Source organism: Vigna angularis, chromosome 6 (assembly GCF_016808095.1).
Source record: "Vigna angularis cultivar LongXiaoDou No.4 chromosome 6, ASM1680809v1, whole genome shotgun sequence".
NCBI lineage: Eukaryota > Viridiplantae > Streptophyta > Magnoliopsida > Fabales > Fabaceae > Vigna > Vigna angularis.
The window spans coordinates 23,779,835-23,798,093 of NC_068975.1; the positions used below are offsets into that span (position 1 = coordinate 23,779,835).

Consider the following 18,259-nt stretch of genomic DNA (forward strand, 5'->3'; position numbering starts at 1 on the left):
TAATTTTTGTATTCATTTTATATTTTTAATTTTTTAATATATATTTATTTGATTACTATACATGCATACGGTCAGAACCCTTAATTTCAGTAGAGAGAGTAGAAGTCAAGTGTAGGTGTAGAGTATTTAAAATTCAGAAAGTGGAAGATATGTGTGAGCAGCAGAGTGGACCGATCGGTTTTTGACGGTAGTATATAAAGGAAAATTTTAAAATCTGGTGTCACTCTCTATAGGCAACTCATCTTTCTAAAATTCTGAAACCTTCTTTTCTCCTCCTTCTCTCTAGCTTCTCTCTAAAATTATCCTCCTTTTTCCTGCAAATTCCCACATTCTTCTTCATCTGATCATCAATCAGACTGTGTTTGAGCTTGGCTGGTGGCAAGAGTTCTCTTTTCACCGATCAAGTGGTTGTTTGAGCTGGTATGTCCTTCTTATTCTGAGAAAGTCTATTTTCTGGCACATGCAAATCAAGTTTCTGTTTGCATGTGTTTATCTTCTTCTTTTAAAATTTTTGATCACATTTTTGGTCTTGTGGTTCGTCTATTTTTTTCCTCAATCAGTGAATCTTAGGTTTCTGAGATTTTTGGTGGTGAGCGAGTTCTTCACTGTGAGCGTTCTGTTCAGTTAAGAGGTAAGGGAAGCTATTTAATTTAATTGTTTGGGTGATGATGTATGAAAAGGTTGTTGATGATTCTGTGTGTGAAATTGAATGATTTGATGATTCAGTGATGTTTGTATGAAATGTTATGTTCATGAGTTTGGTGATCCTGTATAATTCTGCAGAAGTTCTGCAGAATTATGCAGAAAACTGATCGTTTAATGTTGACCACTCGGTCATGGTCAGACACTAGGTCATCAATGGGGTTAGATTTCTTTAGTCTTATTCGTTCATGACCGCTCGGTCTTAGGTGAGTGGTTGGCCTCCTAGTTTTATATGGTTTTGTAATAGTGATTAGTCTTATCGGGTTGGGTAGTCTCTTGTTAGCGATCGTTCTTATACTAGTGTTAGACCTAGTACTTGTATTAGGCTTAAATGCATTCGGTTATAACTAGATAGTAGTTCCTGTACATAGTTCAGTTATATTGTTATAACGCTCGGTTTCTTAAAAGTGTTAGATCTTATAAATAGTATTTAGAATCAACCTTAAGTGTTCGGATTAAACGGTTAGTGGTCGTCTTAGGTTATAGCGCTCGGTTTTGTGTTAGTATTTTATTTAGTTTTAGTATTCGGCCATTTCGTCATCCTTACCTAGTATGGACTGTTCGATCCTATTCTGTGGATAGTGAAATATCGTTCGGTCTTACACTAAGTGTTTAGTTTAATTTATAAGTATTTGGTCTAAGTTCTTACTATTCGGTCTAAACTCTAAGTGTTCGGTTTTGTCACAGTTAGTGAGTTTTCATTCGGTCATATTCAGGGGTTGTGTTGTTATCGTTCGGTCTTCTTCTATGAATTATTATTTAGTCTTTAAATGCTAATTTCACTATTTGACTCTGATTGCTCGAGATAGTTGTATTGATCTATTGGGTATGAGAAATTATATTGTTATTCAAATAAGGTATATGTTTCATGTAATGTGGAAGAGAATTCCAAGGAGGAATGTCGCAGTGAAATGTGTATTGATGTGGTAAAGTATGAATATGGACAGTGAAATTCACGGAGTTCATCCTGATATTCTGATGATTACCAATTCTCAAGTAGAGATGAGTAATGCATTGTGTGAGAATGGCAGGAGGTCCTAGCCCATAGGTTCTTAGGTGAGTTATAACGGACTAACCTCGGGTGGCAGCTGATGGTTTTCTAGTTACTACACCACCCGAATGCATGAACGGCCTCAAGCTACATATTCATACGATCCGGATGGTCGAGTCAGATGCCAGGTCTATACATGAGTATTATGATTGGTCTTAACTATTTAAATGTTTAATTTATATATGTTTGCTTGTGCTTGGTTTTAATTTGAGGTAGCGTTCGGTTTTGCATTGTTTGAACTTGTAGAAACTATATGTATGTATAGTAAATTAAATTATATTAGCTTACCCTTATTTTCTGTTTGTCCATGTTTTCGTTCGGTTTTTCTCTTGCGATGATCACCTTTGGGTGTGAGCAGAAGGAGAGGAGTGTACGTTGGAGCAGGAGTTGGACGGTGAGAATCCTGTTGTTTAGTTTATGACCGTTCGGTCATATTAGTGTTTATAGTTTTGGGTGAACCGTTCGATCACCACTATACTCTTGAATTAACCGATCGGTTATGGGTATAATTTTGCAGTAGTATAAGAAGTTTCTGTAAAGGTTTAAATTTTATGGTTATTTTGTAATAACTGTAAGGTTAACTTATTGGCCTATAATTGTTCTATCATATTATTAAATGATGACACCTGTATATAGTTTTATGCTATATTTTTGGGATGTTACACATACAAATTATTTCACTTTTCTATTTTTTTTTATTTTATTTTTTAATTTGATTTATTTATATTTATGTTGCTATTACATGTACATAAAATTCATTTTATCTTTTAATCTATTTATGGAAATTTTTTGGAAAGAGATGATATCGTCGAGGTTGGCAATGGAAGCAAAAAGGTTAAAGAACTTTCTGGGTTTGTAGATACCAATCATGCTACAGGTGGTCATGGTTCTAGTAGGAAGGGCAAGTCCTAATAAAGGGGTAAGGTTTGGAGGTAGGGCAAGTTTGATGTCATACCCTCTAGCTGTGACCCAAACACATTTAAGAAGAGTTAGAGTCATCTATGCAAGGTGAAGCAAAGCTCTTTCTCTTAGGCCTTCTCTTAGGCCATCTTGGAGCACTTCTTGTAGATTAGGAATATTTATGCCTTGTATTAAAGGTCAAGTAGTGTAGAATTTCTTTTTAGGCCTTGTATCATGAGCCAAGTAGTATAGGGTTTTTGGTTATCAATTTGTGCCTAGCTTAAGTTAATCTTGGGTGATTAAGTTTTTAACCTAACTTGGTGGACAAGGCAAGGAGACGCGTCCCACATTAGGAGAAGTAGTCATGTAGTGGGGGAAACTTTTGCTAGAGTAGTGGCCATATGACCTTTTATCCTCCCCTTCACCAAGATGAAATCTTTTGTTAGGGTTTGCATCAAGGTAGCATTTTTAGGGTCTTGTGTCTACACACTTTGAAGACACCTCCTTTATATGTGTTTCCCCCTTGTAAAACCACTTTGAGATTAGTAATGAAATGATGTCAAAATTTTAAGCCATTTAAAGTTATCTCTAAAGTCAAGGTTAGAACATCTCATGTGGTCTCCTCTAGTCACCATTATCTAGAATTGACCCAACCTCTCAAGGAAACCATCAACCACCTTTATCCCACCACAAACACATCAAAATTGAGACATATGTTCTCATCCACCACCAATTTCCGCACAATTCTCCACTATAAACTCATCTTCTTGCTTTGGCCCAACCTAGCTTGAGGAGGAGGAGGCTATCAAAGGTGGTATGAAGTAGATAGGTTGGCCATGAAGGTTGATGTGTTGTAAGAAGGGGAAGGTAATCTTGCAGGTTGTGGGTTAGGCAAAGACTTTAGTCAAGGTTGGGTCAAGGATGAACAAGGGAGTGATGTATGTCATTGGTGAAACTATTATGTAGAGATGGGGGAGGAAGGCATATGGGCAAAAGGAAATTGTATTTCATCAAAAATGACATTCCACAATATTATTACCTTTTGTGGGACAAATAAAAACATTTATAACTTTTGTGAATAGGGGAATAACCTAAAAAAACATACAGAGTCAATTGTGGTTGTCATTTGTTAAGGGTAGGATAAAGGAACAAAGGATAACAAGGACAACCAAAAACTCAAAAATATGTATAAGAGGGATCACGATGATACAAAAGTCGAGTAGGAGATCGATTAGACAAGGCTTTCTGAGGAAGTATATTATAATGAGATAAGTGACTATTTGAAGGGTTTGATGTCAAAACGAAAGAGGAACGAACAAATGAGCGAGGAGAATGCAAATCATGTTGTTAATGGTTTGAATTTTATGTTTTGTTTTTCCATTTTAAGAATAATTATGATACAAGAGAATCAGAAAAGAATATCATTATCATAACAAAAATCAATGAAACAACCCATTTTCATACTCACACATGTTATCACATTGAAAACATTTAACTTTTTGCGAAAATTGTGTTTGAATTTGATTAGTGAGAGATGTGAACATTTTGAAAATTTGAGATTTAGTACCTAAAAAAACGTCCATAGTAAATCAAAGTAATAATCCAAAAACAAAACAAATAGGTGATGACCACAATAACTTAACAAGGTGATGTCCAAAGATCACTATGTAAAATATTAAAAATCATCACAATATCATTATTGGATGACAAAAAGGAAAATTTAACATATTTGCCAAACACACATAAATCACAAATAGATTTTGAATTCAAATATGCAGAGAATGAGCTTATTCATATGTTTGCAAAACAAAAAAATTGAGATGGCCAAGACGGATGTTTCGAACACTAGAAGCTAGACCAACAAAAGGAGTGAAGCTGGTGACTGGATATAGGTCGCCAATACTATCACATCTCATAAGAGGGATCCCTAATTAAAATCAACAATAGAGAAGCCAAAAGGGTAAAAACAAACAAAAACTTAAGTATTAGTAGTGAGTTATGACACATAAATTAATTTTTTTATAATATGAGGTATGTGCAGGACGTGGTTAAGGTTGAGATGTTTATAATTATTTGATATAGGTAGGATTGTGTGACCAAAACCCTAAATTGGAATACCTTGACCATTATTAACAATTAGTGTCTAATTTAAATGACTCAAATTAGAATATGACGTGTGTTAGCAAAATAATAAAGATGAAGTTTTGATGATGTCCAAATCAAGTCAAGAGAAATCAAGATTTAAGAAGATGTTATGAAGACTTGTATTGCAATGGAAAGCTTTTGTAATAATTGTAGTTCAGTGTTTAGGACTTATATTTTCAGTGGTTTTGATTCCATGTACTTTCATATTATATAATTGATGTCTAGAGTCAAAATTGCACTGTTTTAATCGATTAAAACTAGTATTAATCGATTAAATAGAGTAAAAGCTGAAAACTCAAACTTTTCTCTGATTTAATAGATTAAAATACCTTTTAATCGATTAAAGGTGACCGTTGGAGTTTTCTAGCCGTTAAAACTAGTCGTTATACTTATTTTAATTGATTAACAATAATATTAATCGATTAAAAGCGTTAAATGGCTGGAAACGAAGAATGGAAGAGTATTTTCTTGAATCTATAAATAGGCTCTCATTTTTCCTTCAACAATAACTCTTCCCTTGTGCTCTAGAACTGAAAAACTCTTAAGAAGTGTGTGTTCTTGTTCGACTTGTGAAACTCGTGTCTGTGGAGCTGGTGAAGTGCTGCTGTGGTGACAGAGGAAATAGCCGGTTCATCCTTGGTGTGTCTAAGGAGGTGTTCGGAAGATGAAGTTCATCCTTCGTGAAGTATTCGGAGGAAGTGTTTCATCCTTTGTGAAGACTCAAAGGAGGTGCAGGTTCTCTCTTGTGGTATCAAGAGAGGTGGTTTCTAAACTTTTACAAATTGTTTCTTTGTGATTGTAATTTGTAATTGTTTTGTGAGTAGTGAACTGTTTATCTTGTTTTGAGATAAACGATTGGACGTAGGATTAGTAAGATCCGAACTAGGATAAAATCATTTGTGCAAATTTCTCTCAACCTTACTCTCTTTATTTGTTATTATTATTTGCTTGGTAAATTTAATTGAGTAGAAATTAAAAGACACACGTTTGTATTAAAAACCTTCTTGGTTTGTTATTCTACACTAACCATTTCGTTGCAGCCGCTCTGACAACATGAGATTACCTTATGATTTCATTGAGTGGGATGAGGCTCTAGTGTCCATGTATCACGTGTTGTCAAGAGGTGTCAAGGACATGGTGTGCATAATGTTGGAGGTATTAAGGAAGTAGTGGCGATGTGGGTCCGCTAACCAAAAATATTGACTTGCTTTGAAGGTATTATAGGGTGAGTCCATGAGATGTGGGAAAAAGACAAGGAAACATGCCTTAAGAAGGGGGAGTCCAATCCCAAGGAATAAACTAAGGTCTGCCATGATGGAAAATGAGCTTCAAGATGAGAAACAGATGAACCAAATGAACCATTTGAGCGAGATCCACTATGTTGATTATGTCCACTAGAGTGATCCTGATTATTGCGATTGCGACCAGACATAGAAAGATTGTTTGAGTGATGGTTGAAGCACTGTTTTGAGGAGTGATCAATGTTCCGTGGGGCTGAAGTGATGGAAAGCTCTTCAAGAAACTTGATGAAGCCTCCACGGAGATGTAGAAAGATAAGCAGAAGCCATGAACTGATGAAGGAAAAATAGACGTGTAAAGTGGGTTTTGGGATGCTCTTGAAGGAGGTTAGGCCAACCTATAAGTAAAAAGGTAAGAAAGAGTCTTTGTAGAAGACAACCTAAGTAAACTTAGAAGAAGATATAATGCAATTTGACATAATGTCTCTAGTGTTTATTTCCAAGTTGATTTTACAAATTATAGAGCACTGCTTTTATAGATGAATGGGGCGACTCTAGAAAGGAACTAAAGTTCATGAATCAAAAGGAGGTACATTGAACTAACACAGTTTCTTGAAGCTTCTCATGTTCAACTGCAAAGAATGAAAGCCTTCCCTTGAATCTTTAGCCAAATGCATGCATGAGAGCCTTTCCATTCAACTAACAAAGTTCTAGAATATAACTTAAGACTTAAGCAAGCCAAAAGGGGCGCTCCCGCTTACCAAGGCCTATGTGACGCTATGAACCCAAAAACTAGCCTAATTGACAAATAACTCTGACATTTGTTGATTGTTTGATCCATAACTTTTTCTATGAAACTCCGAATGAGCTGATTGTTTTTTTGTTGGAAACTAGACTTAAAAGACTTTCATTTGACTATAAACACGTATTTTTTGGACCTCTAAACTATATGTAGTTAAATTTTAAAAATCGTTAACATTTACTAAACTTTGTGGATGGATAGATCTTAGTCTAAATGCAAAACTTAAAGAAAGATATATATATATATATATATATATATATATATATATATATATATATATATATATATATATATATATATATATATATATATATATATATATATATATATATATATATACTTATTTACAAAACTTTAAAAAAGGAAAAAACAAATTTGAAACACCATCTTCACGATAATAGAGTCCTTCTTCTTCTTCCATGTAATATAAAAAATTAAACTTTTAAATTATTCTTTTTTAATTTTTAATTTAAAAATATTGTCAACGGACCAAAACGAGATGATACGATGCACTCAGTAAGGTACTACCAACGCAAGACAATACGATACCTACGATACGAATGGTATACGTCAAAAATGAATGTCAACAAAATCCGTCATGTCTTATGTGAGGTGAGCTGAAGTCCATTCTCTTATCAACTCGCTCTGATGGCTCACCTTCGACTCACTAACTCGCTCTCTTCTCCCCTTCCCGAGAAACTCGTTCCCGTCTCTTCCCAATCCCTAATTCTACACCACCCTTTCTACTTCGCCAAACCTAAACCGCTCATCCGCCTCGCCCGCCGAACTGGTCCGCCGCTCGTCCTAGCTGCCGTCGGCCAGGCCGAACCGAACCGCCTCCCTCAAACCAATGCTCCGCAGGTCCTCCCCGAAGAGGAGGTATTCAATTCCAGAATTAACATCAAATTTCGTTTAAATGCAATTTCGTTTCGTTTGGTTGACTTATAACTGTTCACGAGTTCGGATAATTAGGCCAGTAGCGTGGTCAATTTAGGTTATACTATGCGCAATTTCGTCGTCCCTGAAAATATCTTATCTGAGTTCGGAGCCGGTTCGTGGAAACAGTAACGTTTATAATTTTAACCGATGAGGTTAATATTTAAGCGATTTTTGTTTTTGTGGCAATTGGTGTTAAGGTTTTAATTGAAGAAGTAAAATACAATGCCGTGTGCTGCAGTACTGGAGGGGAGGTATTCAAAAGAATAAGGAACTGGAATTTTTCACTGAATCGAATTCTTTTCATTTGGTTGTGTATGTTTATAAATTCAGTTAATTAGGTCAGTCAAGTGTTGAATTTAGGGATCTATGGTATGCAATCTCGTTGTCCATTAGTGTGTTGAGTCAACATTTTGAAAAACAAAGTTGAAATTTAAGCGATTTTGTTATGTGGAATTGATTTTAATTTTTTTAATTGAGGAAATAAAGTAAAATGCTGTATACTGCAATCGTGTGGTGAGTTTGGATTTTGTGGGCTTGAATAGTGTGTTGTAGGAAGTACGAGTTTTGGTTTTGAAGTTGGTTGAGTTTTAATTCTATGGTCGAGGTTTTCTTAGTATTTTATTATTTAGAACTTTGAAGAACCATTGAGAAATTGTGTTAGGGGATGATGTAAACAATTTGAGTATTCATGTGGACGAAACATGGTCAGTGAAATGGGTGATTGTGATTTGTGATGAGTTTACAGAAGTTTTCATTTGCCCTTGTAGGAGGATTTGCCCTCAAAATCTCAACAGCAAGGTAGTCAGCTTAGAAATCGGGTTGTTTTTGGACTTGGCATTGGGATTGGTGTGGGTGGTGTGGTTTTGGCTGGTGGATGGGTCTTTGCGACTGCCATTGCCGCTGCTGTCTTCACTGGTGCACGAGAATATTTTGAATTGGTTCGGAGTCGTGGAATTACTGAAGGAATGACTCCACCTCCACGCTATGTATCACGAGTCTGCTCAGTTATTTGTGCCTTGATGCCATTGTTTGTCATGTAAGATTGGTTAGTGCACCTTAATTTTCCATTAGCGCTTGCATCTGCTAATTTTTAGTATGTGCATTTAACAATGAAAAGTTATTGACATTTATTTTACATGTCGAGTACAATTCGTTCTCTGGATTTTATCACTATACTTGTCTGATTATTTCGTAGCTTATATGCTCGTTGTGGTCTATGTTTTAAACTAACATAGAAATGAACTAAAAATGGTAGAGGGAAGGGTGATGAAATTTGCATTATGCATATTTAAAGAAAATAGCATACTTTTGGGATCTGAAATCTCTCTCCCTCCTGCTACAAACTAAAAGAATGAATGAAATGGGAAACCTGAAATTTGTTAGTGGCTGTACCCTTGAAACCTGTTATCATAAACCTCCTTACCTTAAATAGTTCAACATAGCCCATTTAGGCTTGCTATGCGTTCATGTTTCACTGTGGAGTAACATGGATGAAGTAGCAAGGAATCGTCAAGGAAGTATCCATTTTTCAGCGGCGAATCTAAATTAGTAATCTTTTGCATTTGGGGTGTATATTTACCATAGTAGAAGCCAAAAATGATGTCAGTTATATCACCCTTTCTTCTCAATATTGGCTCTTTCTCTCAATTATTTTCTAGTTTTCTGTTTCTTCCACAAACCCACATTTCTGGGGGCCATAAATTATTTGCTAAAGATTACCTATACCTGTAAGGCAGTGTCTTTTTCCAACTTATCTTGATTGTTTCTCCCACATTACCCTCTATGTCTATTGAATGATATCCAAGGGATATCAACCTACCAACAAAGTATCGTGTTTTATCTTGAGAAAGAAAATTACCCTTAAGGATTTTAGTTCAAGAAGTGTTTTTGTTTATTATTGTTGAGGAAGAAGATGAAGATGGTTTGGTATGTCTTGCATGGGACATGCGAGACATTTGTGTTACCAAATTCTGTCATTTCTAACAGCCCATGTGATGATTTCAATCTTTCCTATACATTAAGGGGGGTTATGTACAACTAAATGAAGTTTGTGTACCAAACATAAGTGTAATATGGACACCTATGTCTATGGACACCTATGTCTATGGACACCTATGTCTATGGACACCTATGTGGAGATCATCTAAAATGTATTTTGCAAGTCCATAACTTCTGGTATGTAAGGTTGATGGGCCTTGCTTGCTGATTGATTTGTATTTCTGATATATGCCAGGTATCGTGGTCATGTTGATGTTTCTGTGACTTCTGCTGCTTTTGTTTTGGCTACAGCATTGCTCTTACAAAGAGGAAGTCCCCGTTTTGCACAGCTAAGTAGTGCGATTTTTGGGTTATTTTATTGTGGATATCTTCCCTCTTTTTGGGTGAAACTTCGATGTGGTTTAGCAGCTCCAGCCTTGAACACAAGTAATTAACTTTTTTAATTCCTCTTTCAGATTTAGTTCTGCGATTGTGGGGCTGGGAGGATGAGATCATTTTTTTTTTCTTAAGCAATAAAAGAAATCTGCTGAATTGAAGTCCTCAGTTCTACCTTTCATTGCTGGTTATATCTCTTGGTAGTAGTAGTTGTAGACATCAACCTTGGTTTTACTATATTTTTCACAAAATGGTTATGAATCTGGATGCTGCTATACAATATTCTTATTGTTAATTGTTTTATCTCAATTACTTGCTTCCCTTTTTCAGTAGTCTTTCCATTTTAACTCTGATAATTTTATGCTACTGTGTTCTTTAATTTTATTATTGCATGGAAATTGAGCTTAGACACTTGTTTGGGTGTATTGCTGGTAACCATTTGTTGAAGGTCCATTTCACATGAATAATGTAGTTTATCACTGTACTCTTCACTTTTCACCTTTGAAATGTGTGACTATGTGTGCCTGTAATTTATTTGTGTATGATTCCATGTTTGAACCTAAATTTCTGGATCCAAATGCACTCTTTGTTCATTGTAGTTGTTTAGTTCAAAATTTAAATACATTGTTTGAAATGTGTCATTGCCCGTGGCTGAAAGGATATTAAACTTCAAATAGTATAATAGTATGAACTTAAGGAACATTGGAACAAGTCTGATATTTTTCCTCCTTGTATAGATTAAGTACCTGGGTTTCTCTACTTTAGGAATTAGAAACGTATTTGGTTATATATCTAGTTGTTCCCTTTCATGTGCAATGCTGATGTGAGGTGCATTCAAATTTGACTATCTGCATGCAGTAGCAGCTCTGATTTCAACAATGAATCAAATGCCTATATATAGCATAATTTTGTACTCCCTATTTTCTATGTCTTGAATTAGTGCATCTCCTTAAGAGATTATTATTTTGCAGGACTAGGAGCAACATGGCCCATACTTCTTGGTGGCCAAGCTCATTGGACAGTTGGTCTTGTGGCAACTTTGATTACCATAAGTAGTGTAATTGCAGCTGATACATTTGCATTCCTTGGTGGCAAGGTATATAAGCGTATTGGTATGCAACTTAGTTTTCAGCTTGTCAACTTGATGATTGTCAAGTTGTCCTGTCATTTTTTCCCGACTCTTTAGATTTTTTCAAAACGAAGTTTTAAATGATATCAGTGGTGTTCAAAAAGTTTGTCTTAATATTAGTATAAAATAGATTGCTTTTAGTGAATGTCCTGGTCTTACACAACCTCTCATATCACATCAACTGGAGCGTGTCCACAGAATGAAGTTACGGATGGATTTTATTTGCTGGAAAACGAAATAATTCGTACTATGGATATACATATACTAAAGTCTGGGTAACAAGTCCAAATAACTGATTGTCATCAGTGTTCTATGATAGTAATTATTCCCAATTTATTGGTGAGAAATTAATGTCTTACATGTCTCCACGTAATTTATATCATTTATTTCAATATCTCAAGTTTGACTTCACCTTTTAGTAATCTTGTGTGAAATAGTTTGAAGAGTGGCATGCACAGCAGTGTTTTGAAGGATATTCTTTTTATTAAAAAAATTCTACTCCAAACATGAGATAAGTGAGTAAATCTTCATGGATACAAGTTTGAAGCTTTGAGTTGCGAAACATTAGAGCATCACAGTTCTGAGTGACAATAGTAGGTTGGCAGTAAACAAAACCCTGACTTTTGGTGGAGCTAATACTTGCATTTACAAAGTGAAAAAACAATTTATCTTTTTCCTTGTACGAAAGTGTTTAATGGAGGCTATTGTATTTTTTAGTAAGAAATTGGTGTGTAACTGATATTATGAATCTGTCATGATACAAATTATTAGTTTTCCTTGACTCCTTTCAGACAGTTTATTTGTTATTTGTTCAAAAAATAACCCTCAATCTGGTGTTAGTTATGAAATTTCTTTTTGTACCTTCATGCAGGCATTTGGTAGAACTCCACTCACCAGTATAAGTCCAAAGAAGACATGGGAGGGTACTATTATAGGCTTTTGTGGATGTATAGTTACTTCTGTAGTACTGTCAAAAGTTTTCAGCTGGCCAATTTCTTTATCGAGGTACCCCCTTCCTGTCCATGAAGTTAATGTCAGTGTGTTATTCGATTTGTTCCTCTTGTTGAATTAAAAGTTTGAGTATCATTGTTGTTTTGTTCATTACAAGGTTACTTGTCATCTGTTAATCAATAGACTTTATTCTATTCTAAGATGAGCATTCATACATTTACCATGCATCTTTACATCCTGTGGACGATTATTGATTCATGGTAATTTGTGGTTTTTACATGGATTTTTTCAGTGTAATAGCACTTGGTGTTCTGAGTTTCCTTGGTTCTGTTTTTGGTGATCTCACTGAATCAATGATTAAACGTGACGCGGGGGTGAAAGACTCTGGCACACTAATACCTGGTCATGGTAATTCCTCTTTGCCTTATTTATTATTATCGTTTGATGCGGGAACTTTTACTGCAGACTGAAGAAATAGTAATATATAAATTGTTATTTTGGTCGAAGATGTGATACACATACAATAATATGTTCATTAGTTTGCATCTATCTCTCTTCATAATATTTATTAATCTAATTTTCTCTCTTTTAGCCGTGCAAGTTCATTAATAAGTAATTACTGATGATAAAATTGCCACCAAATCGAACACCATTTGTTAGAATCCCACCATGTTTTCTTTTTCCATGAGAAAGTACTTGAGAGGTAGTGGATATTGTATTAACTCCAATCAATGCACAGGTGGAGTACTAGACAGAGCAGACAGTTATCTGTTCACGGGTGCTCTAGCATACAACTTAATCAATACATTTTTACCATTGTATGGCGTATGACATGAAACAGTGTAAGTGTTGCTTCAAGTTTGTTTAAATTTCATCTACTTTTAGTTTGAAGCAATATGTTGTCAGTAAATATTTAGTGACATAATCTGTATCAAAGTTATTGAGATATTTTTGCCGGCTATAAATTTTTGAAACTTAGGTGGTACCTACATGGCATGTTCACTGACAACGTGGACGCGTTACCAAGAAATTGAATTTAAATGCTAGTGCGTAAATTTGGATGAGCTTCTTCTTTGGAAAGATAGATTTTTCTGATGATCATCAGAAAAGGGAGCAGCAGGAATTTTAATGTCATCACAATTGACCATAGTGCTTTGCTTCTGCTTGATCGACTTTGCATGAAGTCATGGGATACAAGGACTCAACAGGGGTAGCATTGGTTATATTTTAACTTGTAAATAGCCACAATTGGATTTGAAAAAAAGGTTGCAGTCGCTCTAATTATTTTGATGTCTTGCTAACCAATAATTTCAGGATATTGTAGAACAATCATCATTACTCATCTGGTCCTAGTAAAAGTAGATTTATTTCACATCAGTGACCGTCATTAACATTCTCTATTTCACATCAAAACTTTATCCCTCCAAAATTTTTATATTGCTGGACGAATCAAGAAAACTAAATGGTAAATGGGGGCAACAATATAACGATACTGAAATCAGAATGCTTTTATTCGTTATATGGATTCTAAGCCTTACCCATTGATCAGTGAAAAGGAACCGAATAAAGTTAATTGAAAAGAGAACACTGATAGATATGGTTATTCTCTGTTTCTTCCATTGTCTGAGAGGACCAAATCCAAATCTTTAGCACCCAACTCCATTTTGGTTTGGTTTCTCATTATCATACACTTATGCCCACTTTCATCAGAAACATAAACTTTTAATGAAATAAAATATGATTTAAATGTGTTTATGGTTGTTACAGAACACAAAATGTTTTGATTTTAGTTGTAATTTTTGCATTCTTCTAAAATTTTAAATTGTTACTTTTAATCCTTATAAAATAGATGAATTTTTATTTTATTTTTTATAAATTACTTTTCTTTAGCTTTCATTCTCCTGAAATCAAAATCCACTATTTTAGTTCCTAAAAATCATATTTAGAAAAATAAATAAATAATATTTATTTCATGAATTTAGAAAAGACAGTATCTCAAGCTATCATACAACAAATGTTCGTAATCTTAAGTACAAAGATGTCTTATAATATTAATGAAGAAAATAATCTCTACAGTGATTATTTGATGATCCACATAAAAATGTAACATCTCTTAGAGTCGTGCTACCATAGTTATTATTAATATTATTAACATTATTATTATTATTATTATTATTATTATTATTATTATTATTATTATTATTATTATTATTATTATTATTATTAAGAGTATAATAAAAGTGAAAGGCAGAATATTATTATTAAGAGGGGGCCAGACAGAGGCATTGAATGAGCGAAACAATAAACGGTGTCTAAGGCCGAAGGATGCGCACAGCCTCTCATTGCCACACAATTATTCTTTATTTTCATATCATTTTAATTTAAATCTATTCATAAATAGCTTTTATACATAAAAAATTTCACAAAAATAAAAAATATATATACCTAAAATTTGAAGCAGTCTTCAAAAGATGAGTCATTGCAATGTTATAAGTCCTTATTAAAACACATCTCACTTTCATGCTTTACCCTACTTATTTATTTCTGAACTCATATATTAATGACTCACCTACAAATATTGATTCAAATTTAGTACATCCTTCAGAATATTAATCCCTTTAAAATAATTTAGCCAATAATATAAATATTAGTTATTTATATTCCTAATTTATATTTTTTAAAACATTAGGTAAACTTAGTCCTACTCTCACACATACATACATATTATTATTATTATCAATCCGAAAACATAAAAAAAATTATAAAAATATTAAACATAAATATCAAATAATTAAAGTGGTTTATCTTTTCTCAAATTGTGTTGAAATGATGAACTATTCATTTATTAGATAATTATATTTTAATTGTTAAGCAATTCAAGTCAAATATTGGCTTTTGCACCCACTTAATCCAAAACCTAGAAAATTAAATCAGTGATAAACCTTTTCAATTTCTTTTCTGACGATGACATTTAGACTTGTGTATTATTCTCACTTTCACTTTCTTCGTTTCTTTGTAATATACAACATTGAATTCATATTAAAAAGTAAAACTAAAAAAAAATTTTAAAAAAAAAACAATTAAAAAGTATGTCTCGTAACTAATAAAAATAGTCTCGAGAAAACATATGAATTTAAGATAAATTTAATATTATTAACTTATTATAAAAGTATTAGACGGAGTATGAGAAAATGTAACGATGATGCTTCCCATAATATTTTTACTTTGATTAAAGAAAAAAATTATGAATATAGAGATTAAAACATTTTAAAGTTATAAAAGATAACGATAAAGGGACATGTATTTATATTTATTTATCATATATTATAAAAATAAAATGATTATATTAAAAAATAATAAAATATTAAATGAATATAAAATATTTATATGATTATATTAAAAAATAAGAAAATATTATATGAATATAAAATATTTATGTGTTTTAAAGTATTATTTTTCAGAGAGTGAAAAAAAAAGAAATTAGTAACTTGAAACAATTGAAAAAGAAAAAAGTTAAAGAAGATGTGAAAGTATTATTTAAAATGTTCCACCAAACAAAACCATACATTTGATATGCTACTTTTTCCTTTGAGTACATGTTTTAAACTACTTTTAATTATAAATCTATGAAATATTTGTTGAAGAAATAATAAGAGTGGTTGAGAAAGTGTTTGATGTAGGACATTAGAAGTTGTTTAAAGGGCCATTCAACGACTCTTCACGCACTTTTTCTTTTCTTTTAGGTTGAAAACCAGCAGCAATCAAAGAGTATATTAAAAAAATAAAAATTATAATGTCACCTAAAAACTAAAAGTCAAACCTATTTAATTATTCGGATTAAAATTTAGAATTATTATTTACTAATTTTGTTTGGTGTGCATATAATCAGAATCAGCGTGACATATCTTAATATATATATATAAAAGATTACATGTAATTTGTAGTAATTATTTGAATGTTATTTAGAATTATCATATATATGTATTATTATTATTATACCAATTCATTATATTATGACAATTTTGTTTTATCACGATTAAAACATTAATTTCAAATTTATTTTCAGTTTTCATATTATAAAAGTAAAATTAAAAATATCTGATTTATTTTTAAAATCAAGGTTTAAACTTTTTAGAAGTTTTTATTTGTGAAAATTTTTCAGTTAAATTCTTGATTTATTAGATTCTCCAATTTAATTTTAAAAAAATGAAAATTGAAATTAATTGAGCTTAAATTCAGGATTAAATTTTTGAGAAAATAAATCGTGGCCAACTTTTAAAACGGGACATTCTTACACCTTAATCAAGTCGTTTAACTCATTATCCGAGTTATCCATTTTGGACATTCTTACACCTTTTTTACTTTTCTTTTATTTTTCTCATTCCTCACTCTTTATGTCACGCAATTGTTGGATCACATGTCTTGGGTTGGGTCACTCCCATTCATTCCACATTTTTTGTAAAAGATATTAGGTTTTAATAATAATAAATATATTATAAATATACGAAAAGAAAATACTAAAAATATTATTTTTTTATTTATGTTTTTCCTTGACAAGCATTTAAATTATTATTTTTTTAGTTATTTGATACTTATTTTTTGTTTTATTATATAAAAAAAGAAAATATTAAGAAAATTACTTTCTTATTTATATTTATTTGATTGATAATTATCTTAATTATTAGTTTTTCAATCATTTTACATTTTTAAATTTTTTTGTTTTATTCATTTTACTCTGCCACGTATTTCTATAGAGTTATTTTACTTCTATCATCTATTATATATTATAATACAAGAAAATAAGATGTTAAAAAAATATTTTATTATTCAGGTTTATTTTTTAACAAGTGTCTTAAACAATAAACTTTTAGTCATTTAATAGTGCTAATTTTGTAATAAATAATAATACTAATATCAATAAAGATAAAACATAATAAATAATAATAATCATAAATAATAATGATAACATAAAATAATAATATTAATATTAATAATAACAAAATTTTTAATCCCAATACTAAAAGCAATACCGGTAATATTAATAATAATGCTAATACTAATAATTCAAAAAATAATACTAATAATAATAATATAAGTAAAAACTAAAATTAAATAATAATACTAGTAATACTAAGAAAATTTATTTTATTATTCATATTTATTTTGTTGATAAGGGTATTCAACGTTGATTTCTTGGCCACTTAACATTGTTAATTTTCTAATTATATTTATTTTGTTTCAAAAGTTAGCTTTTTAGTTATTTAACGTGGTTAATTGTTTTTATTTATATTTATTTTTCTATCGCATTACATAAAAGTTATTTTACCTTTCTTTATCTATTTATTTTATATTTAAATTTATTTATCTTAAAATAAAAACAATATTATATATTATATTTTTCATTCTTAATTTAATTTTTTATAGTTTTTATTTAATTCACGATTCAATAAATTATTAATGAATAAATTATATTTCAAATAATAATTTTTTATACTTTTTTTCATTTTTAATTTATTCTTTTATGATTCTTAATTACTAGATCACTAAAATTAAATTTAAAAAATATATTTTGACTTTTATTTCTTAAAATAATATCATTTTAGAAAATAATATATATTTATTAATAATAAAAGTATATTATAATATATATATATATATATATTATCTATTATAATATAATAAAAGAAGATTTTAGAAAATTTATTTTATTATTTATATTTATTTTATTGACAAATATATAAAAAGTTAGATTTTTAATCATTTGACATTTTTATTTTTCTTTTTTATTTGTATTTATTCTGTTGTCACATGGACGTAAAAGATATTTTACTTTTTTATTTATATATTTTAATTTTAAAATCATTTGTCCTGAAAATATATTACTATACTACTTTTTTCATTTTTAATTTTTTTCTTTTATAATTTTTAATAATAGACATTTAATAAGTTATTAAAGAATGTTTTATAATTAAAATATTGATTTTGTATACTATTTTTTCATTTTTAATTTATTTTTTTATGGTTTTTAA

The 18,259-nt window shown here is 31.3% G+C and overlaps 1 protein-coding gene across 1 annotated transcript; it reads left to right on the top strand.

Annotated features, from left to right (window-relative positions):
- The first annotated feature begins 7,376 nt into the window (after positions 1-7,376).
- Positions 7,377-13,602, top strand: LOC108343511 (phosphatidate cytidylyltransferase 4, chloroplastic). The gene is made up of 8 exons (XM_017581836.2): positions 7,377-7,717; positions 8,545-8,813; positions 10,011-10,201; positions 11,122-11,246; positions 12,151-12,284; positions 12,523-12,638; positions 12,970-13,072; positions 13,210-13,602. Exons 1-7 carry the CDS (start codon positions 7,487-7,489, stop codon positions 13,059-13,061), a joined length of 1,158 nt encoding a protein of 385 aa, XP_017437325.1. The 5' UTR covers positions 7,377-7,486; the 3' UTR covers positions 13,062-13,072; positions 13,210-13,602.
- The last annotated feature ends 4,657 nt before the right edge of the window (positions 13,603-18,259 follow it).

Coding starts and splice junctions, on each gene's coding strand:
- LOC108343511 (XM_017581836.2), top strand. CDS start 7,487: ATGGCTCACCTTCGACTCACTAACTCGCTCTCTTCTCCCCTTCCCGAG. Junction 11,247..12,150: donor TTGCATTCCTTGGTGGCAAG/GTATATAAGCGT, acceptor ACCTTCATGCAG/GCATTTGGTAGAACTCCACT. Junction 12,285..12,522: donor TGGCCAATTTCTTTATCGAG/GTACCCCCTTCC, acceptor GGATTTTTTCAG/TGTAATAGCACTTGGTGTTC.